The sequence below is a fragment of the Saccostrea cucullata genome, unplaced genomic scaffold (assembly GCF_032062105.1).
Source record: "Saccostrea cucullata isolate Sc308-1 unplaced genomic scaffold, CSIRO_AGI_Scuc_v1 ctg11164, whole genome shotgun sequence".
Taxonomy (NCBI): domain Eukaryota; kingdom Metazoa; phylum Mollusca; class Bivalvia; order Ostreida; family Ostreidae; genus Saccostrea; species Saccostrea cuccullata.
The window spans coordinates 8,593-22,473 of record NW_026924117.1 but is presented as its reverse complement, the minus strand read 5'-3'; the positions used below and the strand labels follow the sequence as shown (position 1 = coordinate 22,473).

Sequence of the window (13,881 nt, the reverse complement as noted above, 5' to 3'; positions counted from 1 at the left end):
AATGTTTGAGACAAGGCCTGTCTTTGAATACCAACAACCTTGACCCTTTGACCTTGACCCCAGAGTTTGTCCTACCTTTAAAAATGTTTACCTTGGTGATAGCCTTTGAACAGGTAGTGCTAGGGTTTTATATTTCACATTTGTATTTCTTGTAAAAAGGCCTTACATTAGGTACCGACATATTTGATCTGCATTTAAAGGTACTTGGACACAAATTTGAAGTTATTATTTTCTCTATAATATTACGACTTATATATTTTACTAGCATTTCACACAAAAATTAATTAAAAATCTTATTTCGTATAAAAAATATTAAAATTTCAAATTATTTGATTGACACATCCTTGCACTTTCACAAATTTATTTTATTCTTAACCCTTAGGAAAAGTGGCAATGTCGTTGTGTATAAATGAAAAATATTGATACTATAATCCAGAAAATTCAAAGTAGACATGTTCGAAAGCAAAACAAACACACAATGTATTGTCAGTCCGTGCAGAACTTTGTGGTAACCAGATAACCAGACTGTGACGATTGAACGCACCCGGTGAATTGAAAACATCAACAATAAAAGAACTTGTGCTTTGTTTACAAAAACTGTGTACATGACACGAGTGTGCTCGATTTACTAAACTCTGTACGCAACTCTTAGTTCGGAATGACGATACTTGTGAAGGAGTTTTGCTTTCTAACATTTCTACTCTGAATAAAATTATTTTTCTGGAAAAAAGTTTTAATATTTCTCTTTAATACACCACTAGATTGCCACTTTTCCTAAGGATTAAGAAAAAGGTTAAAATTTGTGAAAGTGCAAGGATGTGTCAATCAAACCCGCCAAAAAATTTGAAGTTATAATAACTTTTAAATGAAATAAGTTTTTTAATTATTTTTTGTGTGAAATGCTATTAAAATATATGTCATAATAGTATAGAGAAAATATTGACTTCAAATCTGTGTCCAAGCACGTTTAAAATAAAGCTTAACATTCCCAATGTTGCTATACGGGAGCATCAGTGTTTAGCAAACATATGTTTAATGCTGCATTTGATATTTATCACTATGAAGGGAAAATGTACTCTGTGAGTCATATAAGGAAAGTTTATTGAAATTTTAAGTTCTCAATTTTTCAAATGCAGTAAATTGATTAGAAAAAATAAATTACACATGGAATTTCAAATATTTGTACAATGCTGTAAAACATAGACTTTAAATGTCTTATAAATGATTCTTTCCAAATGTTTTCTACGGAACTAAATTGCTATTTAGTTATCCTTTCGTGATCTCTACCACCATGACGACGCCTGCTCCGATCGCTGCTATCATTCCTATGATGCTGAAGGCGAAAGCAAAGTGGTAATCAAAGTCTACGTAATCATACAAGTCGTTCACTTTGGCTGCATACACTGCTACCGAAATGAGGATAAACACCGCTACAAAAGAAAAGCATAAATTATTTTAAGAAAACGGGGGGGGGGGATCAAAACTATGTTTATTAAGATACATGTATTGCAAGAAATCCTTTGAAAGTGTAAAATTGACATTTTTTTTTTAAATCTTGATATTAAGGATGTTTATTTCTCAGCCAAGAGAAGTAATTTTTGAAATTTTCATGTCTTTGCATGTGTCTCAAAGTGGGAATTAGTTTTAATGATGCCATTAAAAAATACCTTGTATTCTTTTTATGAAATAAAATTGGATCTGTATAATCATGTATTGATACTAGGTGGTTACATTATACAATTTATGTTACTGTAACTCACTTTCTATTCGCGAGAACTTTATTTTCGCGTAATTACAAATAAGGTGTTGCGAAAATTAAGTGATCTACTGTATTATAAAAATTATACCTAAAATATAATTATCAAAACATCCCTTTTTCAAGGACACACCTCCCAACCTTATTAATATTCAGGGTCATGAACCCAAGGGAGCATTCATTGCATCAGATATTTTCTTTAAACAAGGAAAGACAACTCAAGATTTTCTTTAATGGTATAGTCAGTTTCTTTTATCAATTTATATACATTTAAATTGTGATAAAATGGGGGGGGGGGGGGGGGGTTAGAAAAAAGATATTGTGATGTATGCATTATATTTCATTAAGATCACTTCTGGTCAATTATAAGTAAAACATTAACACAGTGTATTTTCAGTATGAAATACTACATAGGTATATGAATGTGTTTACTAACTTTCTGTTTAATAAATAGAGGTAAATTGAGTTTCAAGTATACCTGATTTCACATAAGCTACATATCTGCAGCTACTAGTACATGTAAATAGTTCTGGAAGGTATCTATCTACATAATCATATTCAGTTATAAATGTTTTCTGTTCACTGAATTCAACAAAAATAATTTAAACTGACAAGCACACCATCTATATATCATGACTCATATTGAAAAAAGACAAAGTAAAGAAACAGCGTGCAATCATGTTTTTATTTACAAGAAATTTACTAAGCACTACATGTAGACAGACAATGGAATGTTCAACAGCAAATAAGTTGTATATTACAGGCATATGTTATAATAAAGATTATTTTGTTTAAAAATGAAGTAAAAATTTATAAATCAATATTTAGTTACCCTTCACAAGATCTCCAAATGTTGACTATTTTTAATAAACCAAATTAAGTGCACATTCTAAATTTTTTTTTCCTACTCAAAAAAATTAAAGTTCCATTTTTGAAAGATAATCAACCTTATAATAAAATTCAGAGTAAAAATATTCAAGAGTTTCTTTCTTTACTAATCTGGTTTAAAATACATGTGTAAATACAATATGTAATTCATATATATAGTTCAAGCATGCAATACCAGTGAGAGCTACATGTAGCTATACCTCACTTCTTTTGCAAACATTTTCTATACTGTGATTGAATTAAAAACATCAGTTTTAAGTTATAAATCTTATCTTATCATTTTATAACCTATGAAGTCACCTGCATGGCACAGTAGCAAAAGCATCTGCTCGAGAGTCATGAGTAGGGAGTTGATCCATGTATTGCTGGTTCGAAATCCCACAGTCGGACATAGATGAGACTGTTTATACAGAGGTCCTTTGTTGCAGTAGGTGCTAGTACCAAAAAGATCCCTCATTGCTCAATTAGCCATGTATGCCAGGTAAAGGACAAAGTTTGAAGCTCTCCACCGACAAATGTTGGCATCCCCATATGAGTGAAAATTTCTCAAGAAGAATGTTAAACAACGTACAAATTAACAATAAACTATAGAGTCTTTGAATATGCAAATTCTTTTTTCTGAGAAAGGGATCCTCAAATGATGTTTAGATATAGTTCATATGAGTAGAAAAGTACTGTATCATCCCAGCTAGTCTTCATGAATTCAGGAACAATTTGTTATATGGCCTGAAAAATATAAAATGTTAATGCATTAACACAAAAGTATATGATTGATATTTTTATAATTCATCAAAAGTAATTGAACCAATAAAATAAAGTCACACTTGTTATCTTAAAATGCTCATGGGACTGCTGAAAAAAACAGATATCCAAGAGATTCAGGGTAAGATACATAGAAAAAAATTTCATTCAAGGGACTTTAAAATGACTTTGATATCTCAATGTGTTCAAAATATCACTCAGTGTCAACTGTCAAAGATATATATATCAAAGTTCAACTCTAAACAGAGTAAATAAAATTCATATACATGTATACCATTTACGGTTGCTTATTCAATCTATCATTGTTCATTAATAATCTGCATGAGAAAGAGATATGCACAAAATGATCAAATTAAATTAACAAAAGTAAATAATATATATGCAATTCCAAGTGTTTGCAAATCATTCATCCAATTTGTAATACTGTCATGAACATCAACATACCCTAGGTAGTAAAAGTTTTTTGATTTTAAGATACTGCTGTGTAACTGTACTTATTTAGACTGCACTGTATTCACTTGTTTCCCAACAGTACACATTTTTCACATTATCTGAAATCCATCATTACTATACCATGATGAGAGTTATGCCCCTTTTCTATAACCCCAAAATATTGCTTTCTTTCTGAACCTTACATAGATATCAACTAAAATAGGAATTTAAATTATGAAAACTTATATTTTAATCTATACTTAACTTAAAAGCCAAGAAATAAACAAAATGATTTTCCAATATTTACATAGGACTTTCAAGATAAACATTCTGTTTCTAATTATGGCACATCCATTACCCTTGATTCTGGGATACTGTGCTAGGATGTATTCATTCCAAAAATATGATGTATCGTGGCCCTGACAATCTTGAATAGATTTCATAATAAAAGGCTTCAGCCTTAAATATTTAAGCATTGAATTCATATTTTTGGCTGTCTTCGGTCCTATAACACACCTGGCCGTGCCGACAAATTGAATACACCCTACTCTATAGCTATATGATCTGAACAAATCTAAATTTGCTCTTAACTATCTCAGACTGACTAATAATGACTTGCCTATTCTTGAAAAGAATTCAGATTTTATTTTTTGTCTACGAATTACTATTGTTCTCTCTATTTTATTGCTGTACTCCATATACATCAATAACATATCATCACCAGTAATCAACATACCTTCTCTTTCGACTTGACATCCTTTCCTAGATTCTCATGGTTGAAGCTTTCATCAGATAATTTGTTTTGTTACAGCTGAACTGCAAATATGATTAATAAGTTAATACAATCCTTTACATTAAATTAATCCAAATAAAATACAAGCATTTGCAATAATATGGAAAGAAAACTGAATGAAAAATACTGACAAATATCAATGCACTACATGCAAATCAGAAAAATATTAAATGCAACCATTTACAGTTTGCATAATATGCTGATTATGTATCAGCACAATTTTCAGTTCATTAAATTGTTTGCTGAAACAGACAACCAACTGTATTTATAAATTCTCTTTTAATGGATTTTCTTCTGCCTTTGAACTTACATGTACTATTTTGCAGCATGATAATGTGAGAATTTTTTCACCCATTCTTCATGTTCTTTATTATTAAAGTATCTGCTGAAAATAGAACAGAGTGTGATTAAATCTTTTGAGAATTAAACAAAAACAAAAATCACTGATGCATGATTTTCAATTATATTGACCCTTTCATCTCTCTCTCTCTCTAACTATATATAACTTTACTCAGGATTATTTTATACATGCATTGATATACCTGTACATGTAGATATTGGAGTAATTGGGCATGCTTAATATTATTTATTTATTTATTCCAATCAGCATGATCAGGATGATAATAATTAAAAAATAATGTTGCATATTAAATATGTTATAATTTTATCCTTACATTTACATATACAATACTCACAACAGGCAAACCTTGAATTTGCACATCACTGTCTTAAGAGTATATCCTACAATACACATTCGATCATTGCACATTACAAATGAATTGATTTGATTTTTTTTTTAATGTTTATATTTGCCTTTTTTGTTTTATTTTACTGATATTATAATTTTTGTGCAATTAATACAGTATCATCACTGATTTTTGTTTTATCTGGGATAGTTCTATGTACATGTATAAAAAAATACAATTATAGTTGGGCTACAAATGTAGTAACTTGACAGGCTTGTTTCAAAGTTCTGTCATTTCGGAATCCTGTTTTGTTTAGATTAATTATTTGTCCAGCTGTGTATCACATTAAATAAACAAAATATAACTATTACATTTATCATGATTATTAATATTATTATGGTTTTGGGTCAGTCTATTTTTATCTAGTAGCCTTGGAGTGGGATAGTGATATTATGATGATCTGACCAGTAAAAAGCCTGAGTGAGCAGTGAAAGAAAACTATTTCTAGCCTGGGTCTACAATGATTTCACATTTGTACTTCATTATATACATTTTCTAAATTCAATAATGTTTGTTTATTTAACCTCATAGGGTCAATTGTGTAATTTTTGTCATACCTGTAGATGGCTGTTCAAAATGTACTCTACAGCTGTACCTGCAATAGATAAACAAAAAAGAAAATTACTTTTCATTTTATCAATATGTAAATAAAAAACATGTATTCTTACAAACAAAAACGCAAAACATCAATGTAAATTATCTTTAGCAATATCTTTTCATTACACAGATTGATGCAGGCATGCATGTAATTTATTATACCCCCCGCTTGAAAAGCGGGAGGGTATATTAAGTAATCGGTATGTTTGTCCGTCTGTTATGCTTTGGTGTACCCATCTCTTATCCGCTAATTCCCCTAATACATTATACCACGCACTGAGTGATATTTGATGACTTTCACAGAATCTAATTATTACATATTGCAATTGTGCATAATTCTATTTTACTTTTTGATCTGCCACATATTTGGGGTTTCCCAGGCAATACTTTACACATAGAAATATTCAAAGTTTTCATAAACTGCATATGTGATTGATTGACTGACAAATGTATGCATGTTGTTTAGAATGACCCTCTCGAGAATTTTTCACTCATTTGGAGACACCACCACTTGCCGGTGGAGGGCTACAAATTTTGGGTGAGGGCCCGACCTTTGAGCAGGGAGGAATCTTTTTTGTGCAAGCACCTACAGCGACATGGGGCCTTGGTTTATACGGTCTCATCCAAGGACCTGCAGTCTCCACGTCCCACAGTGGGATTCGAATAAGCGACATAAGGATTGATTCCTAACTCCCTGACTCTAGAGCAGATGCTCTAATCACTGCGCCACATGGGCGACAACTGCATATGTTAAATTCATACCTGATATACACAAGTATGTGAGAACTGCATTGACATCATCTGATCATAAATTCTATGACATTAAATTAGAAAAGTAACAACTATATTTTGATCAGAAGGCTCTAGTGAAAACTGCATGATTGATATAAACAGCTGACACTATTAAAACTGCAAACAAATGTAAACAAACCTTTAATGCTTTATCCAGGTACACATGTATATATGTAGAGGAAATTCGGAAGAACTTCTTGTGCATACACATGAGTACGGATAGAATTAAATTCTAGTCTCTTGGTATTTGAAAAAACACATATGGTTCTCACAAATCACTGGGTATTGATAAGTAAGAATAATGACTTTTATACGCGTATGCATGCATAGTATACTACCTTACAAGTAGGATCGAACTATAGCACACCTGTATTTTCTCTTCAATTTTAGACATGCTATTAACAGCATTTGACAAACATGCCCTAAAATATTTAACCATTTTGTGCTAGAGGTAATCGAAAAAATAATTGAAATTCTACTTACGAGTGTTTTTGTTCACTAAATCAATGTATGCGGGTTAATCTTAACCATCACAACTACTCCCTTCCACGTGGAAACATGTTTACAAAATCGAGAGGTGCTGTTTTGACACTTTAAAGTGCAATAGCACTTGACAGAATAAGAAACTGCAAACCTCCTTTCACTTTTCAGGTAAAGAAACGTTTGTTTTTCAACTTTTTGCAATGTACAAATTTTATAAATCGAGATAACATAAAGTTTTACCTCTTTTTCCATGTTGAATTTCTCTCTCGATTTTCACCTGTAGCATGTTGGTCTCGCTGAATTCTCGCGAGGAAAGCTGTTCGGACGTTTACGGATTTTGTTCATATTTTATTACGTTTATCTCCGAATTCTTCCGATTTATGCTAATGAGGTTAGGAGGTGTGAAGGACGGTTTGATACTTTATTTTAAGTGTAAGTGTTCATAAATCAAAGTTTGATTTTTTTCTTTCACATTTCTTTAATTTACACATACAATTAATTTGAAATTTTATAATTTTTCCATTTAAATATAATTTATTATTACATATTAAACAGTGGAATACTGTAATTTATTAAGTGAATAAAACTGATACCCTGTCACAGTGTGAAAGGATATCAAAATGATTTATTATACTTTCATGTTAAATACTAAAATCTGATTGGTTTAGACGCAGTTAACAATCTGTTCTGTTACCCTCAGCCTTAGCAACACACGTGACAACGGGTAACACAACGGTAATGCCACATGCGTGAAAATTATGCGCGTACGGTTCACCGTAGAATTCTCAAAACGTCAGTTGCGCGTTTGAAAGAACCGGAATAATCTTGACGTCAATAAAAGCTTGCGTCTGATGTAGCTTACTTGAAAACAACAAACGACAGACGAAACATGCTTGCGAGTGCAGAAATAACGAAACTTTAGATGATAAAGGACTCGTAGAGTATCAAATAAACAATAAAGAGGTCAGTAAATCTTTTTCGAAGTAGCGGGGAGTGTGAAATCTTTCTAAACGTGAACGAAAAGGCGATCGACGATTTGTATTGCTAACATAGCAAATCAAGAAGACATTCAGTATAAAAAAATAATTGGTGCCTGTTTTGGAGGGTAACAGTTGAAAATGACACCCCTCAGAAAACCATTGTCAACCTCCGCTGACGCGTCGGTTGACAAAGGTTTTCCTTGGGGTGTCAATTTCAACTGTTACCCTCCAAAACAGGCGTGAAAGAATATCAGAGATGCAGGAAAATTCTCGACTTTCCTTTTCTTCACCAAGAGTGTTGTAAAAAATACTCCTTAACCTGTTATAAGATAGAAAACGAGGAATTAATAATTAAAACATTCTGTTATAAAATAAAACTGCGAACTTTCCCCAAATACAAATGTACATTGCTGAAATTCATGTTTACGATGTTTTTCATTTAGCTATGACGTCTCAACCGCTCAACTATGACGCAGCCTAAGACTGCATACAAAAAAAGACGTAGGCAAAGGAAAAATCAAAGAAAATGTAATAAACAGAAAATCCAATGTTTTGGAGTTGAATATGGTCATTATGGAATTTATTTTACTTGAGAGACAGGATTCGCACTCGTGAAAATATAAAAAAAATTCTGTCCCACTCGTGAAATAAATTCCACAATATTATTCAACTACAAAAATTTTAATATCCTCTATCTACGTATTAAGATAATATCTGTAGATACACTCTATTTTGCGAATTCTTAATATTTTGCGAATATTTGACGGAGGTATTGCCTCAAAAACAATGATTATGAACTGAGAAATTCATATAAATCGACAAATATATTCATAATATACATGGTATACTTTAAATGATAATATTAGCAAAATTAAATTTAAAAAAATTACAAATTAAAATTGAATTACAAATTAATGTCTCTCACCTCCAGCAAAAGCTGTGCCTATTGCCACAAACAGAATCGGTTTCATGTCTTTCAGAACGAACAGTTTTAACACTGTCATGATTGCTGCTACTACCAATACCAGCAATCCAAGGATGCTCATTGCTCGGACTGCCTTGAGCCAATCTTTTAAAAATAATATCATTGTAATGGTAGACTGTGATGTGCAAAACGCAATAAACAACAATTTCAAATGTTAAATTTTTTATATCAAATCGGTTACTATAGATTTGAAACTTTAAGCTTAAATTTGTATTCATCTGTTTTTAAGGTAGGATTCTTCTCGCAGAAAACTGTGTTTCTTGTATTTAAAAATTAATGAAATTTTCACACAATCAAGAAGACAATATAACAAAGTAATAATATCAGTTATATTAGTTTTGACCGTTTTATATTAGAGTCAAGGTCAGTATTTTCCCTGGATAGGATAAAAATAACTGCATCCAATCATGCGATAGGGTCTTCTATTTCAAAAGATTAAATGTTTTTCTTTTTGCATAAAAAGATATTATTATATAGGGTCTATAAGACGATATTAGCAAATTGACCCAAAAAGTTTAACAAAAATGGATTTTAGCTAATCCGAATTTTCTCTATTTTTAGGATATTTAAGGTAGGATTCTTCTCATATTTCTTGTATTTAAAAGTTAATGAAATTTTCACAGAATCAAGAAGACAATATCAGTAAGTGATTAGTATCAGTGAGATTAAGTTTGACCGTTTTATATTAAAGACAAGGTCAGGTCAAGTTCATTATCTTTTCCCTTGACATAAAGAATAAAAAGATACTGTTTCCAATCCTGTGATGCCTACTTCTACTTCAAAAGTTTAAAGACTGTTCTTTTTGCCTAAATAGATACTGCTATTTTGGGTCTATAGCATGATAGTATCAAAATTTAAAAAATAATTTAACTAAACTGGATATTGGCTAATCCGAAATTTCTCTGTTTTTCTAAATTTTTTAGATTATATTAGTTATTTTCATATGCTTCCTATATTTAACTTTTACTTATTTTCACAGATAATAAAGTAGTCTTATAAATGTACAAAATGATACAAAATAAAAAGGTTTTGATCGTTTAATTAGAGAGAAAAAAATACTTTTTATCGATTTTTGGCCCAAATCTGCATTTTGATTGGAAGCATTTAAAAGCTGACATAGTTTTAGTTTGTTTGAAAAATCATATTTATTTGATATATTTTGAAAGTTTAGTCCCTTATTATTAATTTAACTTACATTTGAAAATTTCTCCAAGTCTTCGATTGTGTAAAAATTATAACTAAATTCATTGTTCTATTATAATTTTGAGAGGCAGAAAAGAGGATATTTTCATATGCCACCATTCCGCCAAAAATATAATCCCTGCTAGTTTTCAAACGCAGTTTACCATTTCTATTTAAAGTTGTACAATTGTGACGAGGAAAGAAAAATATGGTCTTTTAAATCCCTTACACCTTAATATAAAAGACATGTAAGCATATATACTTTGAATGTTTCATCTAGTCAAAAACCAGAGAAGAATTCTACCTTAACTAATTTTTATATGCGCCGTATATTTAAATTTTTCTTATTTTCACATATGGTAAAGAAGTCATATAGAGGTACAAAATGATACAAAAACAAAAAGTTTTGACCGTTTACTAAGAGAGTAAAAGCACTTTCTACTGATTTTTGGCTCATATCTATACTTAGATTGGAGGCTTTTAAAAGCTAACATAGTTATAGTTTATTTGGAAAATCATATTTATTTGATATATTTTAAAACTTTAGTGTATTATTATTAATTTAGCTAACATTTGAAAAAATTTGAAAGTCTTTGAATGTGTAAAAATTATAACTAAATTCGTTGTTCTATAATAAATTTGAGAGGCAGAAAAGAAGATATTTTCATACGCCATTAGTTTTCGAACACAATTTACCATTTCTATTTAAAGTTGTACAATTGTGATGAGGAGAGAAAAATATGGTATTTTAAATCTCTTTCACCTAAATATATGAGACATATAAGCAAATATACATTGAACATTTCATCTACTCTAGTCTACTACTAGAATCCTACCTTAAGAAATTTCTTTAAGATTCAGTCTGACTAGCAAAAAAATAGTACGCTTAATGCATTCAATGTAAAATATATTATTAGGAAAACAGTCATAAACTTTGTAAAGAATGTATCTGTACCGTCATCTGTAACTATCACATCGCTGCATTCTGTATCTCCGGTCAAAATTATTTTAGCACACGTCTTCCACAAACCAGAATTTACTTTGGATATTATTATATCAAACGATATCCAGTAAGGTGACGCTAATCCAATCAGTCGAAAGACAACTGCACATATTGTAAGCACCAGTGCAATAAGCTGAAATTTTGAGGCTTCCATATTTTTGGACCTAAAACAAATTTCACTTGTTATAATGTTTCCTCTATATTATGTAAACTACCTGAAAAAAAATCAATGAGGTCAACATAAGAACAAATATTTTATGAACTAAAGCATAAACATTAAAAATGACTTATTAGTAGCAAGAATAATATATTGCGTGCTTGATAATTTTGCATCGAACCCGTAACCGAATGTTAAGTGAAGGTGAGGGACACTTGATGAAATAATATTATAAATCTAATACCACTGGGTTCGTTTTATTCTTTTTAGCTACAAAAATATTGTCTGTTAGTTGAGACCGTAGAAAAGAGTGCAAAGAATTACACGGTTATTGAATTCTAGATTGATGATTGTATTTCCCATGTAATATTTTTCTAACTAATGAAGACATCAACATTACTCTGTGAAGGACTCGGTCACAGAGAAGTGAGTGTTCTTTATCTTGTAATGTCTGTCGTGAAACAGATCCTCAACTTTTAAGGTCGAATCTGAAAAACCAGAACTTTCAACTAAATATTTCCGTTTCCATTTGTTTTCCCTGTGATAAACACTACGAAAGTGATTCTTGTTAATTTCTCCGTGCTTCCTGTTGCATGTAAATTTCTCTATTGAAATACTACTACTGAAAGGTCAAATGTCAACCTGCATGTATATATCACTGGCGTATAAATACACTAAAGAAAAATAGATGTTTTTTAATTGTTTACTAAGAAATTAGATATGATATATCTTTTAACAAACAAAATAAATAATGAATCATCTTCGGATCAAAAGCAAGTCACTAGCGCAACGCTGTCCACTTTCACCGAGGTCTCGCGAGACCGAGAACCCCACTTCCGTAAACATGGTAAACATCCCATCTGAACCACGTGGAGAAATCAGAATCAGATCTTCACTCCATCATCTGATACAGATATCGTCCCTCAGTCATTACCATCCGACTTCTTAAGCAACTCAACTTCCTCTGCTATTTTAACATCCACACAAATCTGTTTCCTGACCATGCTGACCAACTCCTGTTTTATCAACTGCATTGCATTCAATATGGCGACGGAGAAGTGACATAGGGCCTATACACGTGTTCGTGCTTCCGACTTAAATCTACGTCACATTTATAATTAAAGTTAACAAGATTGCTTTGATCATAATTTAAAATTCTTTTGTTGTTTATTTTGTAAATGTTGACATTTGACTACAGTAACTAAATAATAAATAAATTTGTTTCGTGTTTTTATGGGACTATTCTTTATAGTAAAATTTGACGTCATGGGGCCTCGTGCATTTCAAATCTACTAAATTAGAAGGTATTTCGATTTATTTTAAGAATGATATTTCAAGTAAAAATGGAAATATTAGGAATCACTGTCTAGTTAGGAGAATATGCCAGGGACATCAACAATAGTTATGCAAATTATCCCATGTTTCCCATTATTGTTGATGCCCTGGCATACTCTCCTAACTAGACAGTGATTCCTTAAATGTACCATGGACTTTGCAAAAGTGTAGCGTTTTTTCCTTTAGAAGTGGTGCTCGGAATAAGCTTCCCTTGTCATTGGTCTTTTGTTAATTTCTTAATTGATATTTTGATTGTACACACAAGTAATTCAATGTTGAAATTAAAAAAAGATGCATGTTCTGATTGATATATGTCAAGGTTTTTTTCTATCACAAGTTTCCAAAATCTGATGGAATTCCAATGGTTATTAATTTCGCCTTTTTATTAGCAGTCTTATATTTTGAATTCATATGAAGTAGAATTTTCTTTAATACAATGTCACCTTTTAGATCTTGCATATTCCAAATATCAAAATATTTATATTCGCACTGTAAACGCGACTACGTTCAACAAATGACGTTGTAGACATAAATAACGGTAAATGGTAAAGTTGAATAAAGCTGCCTCGTCCAAAATTTTGAATTTCATGGCCCTAGCGTCAGGGGTTCTGGTGTTAGGGCGGGGCTGTAGTGATTACATGTATGTAGTGAAAATGCATAAATTCTTTACAAATCTTCTTTTCTGCTCCTGGGTATTAAGCCAATGAACTATGTAAATAGTTATGATGAGGAAGGATGTCTTTTTGAGATTTGTGTATTTCATGGCCACTGGGTCAGGGGTTCTGGTGTTAGGGCGGGCTCTAAGATTGTATTGTGAAAATGCATGAATTCTTTGGAAATCTTTTCCTTAGCCCCTTGGTTAAGCCAATGATCTAGGTACATATTTATGATGAAGAAAGGTACCTCTTCCAAAATGGTTCATTTCAGGGCCCCTGGGTTAGGGGTGCCTGGAAGGGATACATAGTCTGAACATAAAGTAATGCTTTGAAA

General features: G+C 31.3%; 1 protein-coding gene and 1 long non-coding RNA gene across 2 annotated transcripts; both read right to left on the bottom strand.

Annotated features, from left to right (window-relative positions):
• Positions 1–1,098: 1,098 nt before the first annotated feature.
• Positions 1,099–11,559, bottom strand: LOC134265774 (uncharacterized). The gene is made up of 3 exons (XM_062747989.1): positions 11,352–11,559; positions 9,155–9,298; positions 1,099–1,430 (listed from the first exon to the last, which is right to left on the bottom strand). Exons 1-3 carry the CDS (start codon positions 11,551–11,553, stop codon positions 1,267–1,269), a joined length of 510 nt encoding a protein of 169 aa, XP_062603973.1. The 5' UTR covers positions 11,554–11,559; the 3' UTR covers positions 1,099–1,266.
• LOC134265775 (uncharacterized) lies at positions 2,134–7,648 on the bottom strand. The gene is made up of 6 exons (XR_009991830.1): positions 7,250–7,648; positions 5,935–5,972; positions 5,327–5,372; positions 4,942–5,016; positions 4,575–4,654; positions 2,134–3,370 (listed from the first exon to the last, which is right to left on the bottom strand). It is a non-coding gene; the product is annotated as an uncharacterized LOC134265775 (long non-coding RNA).
• Positions 11,560–13,881: the final 2,322 nt, after the last annotated feature.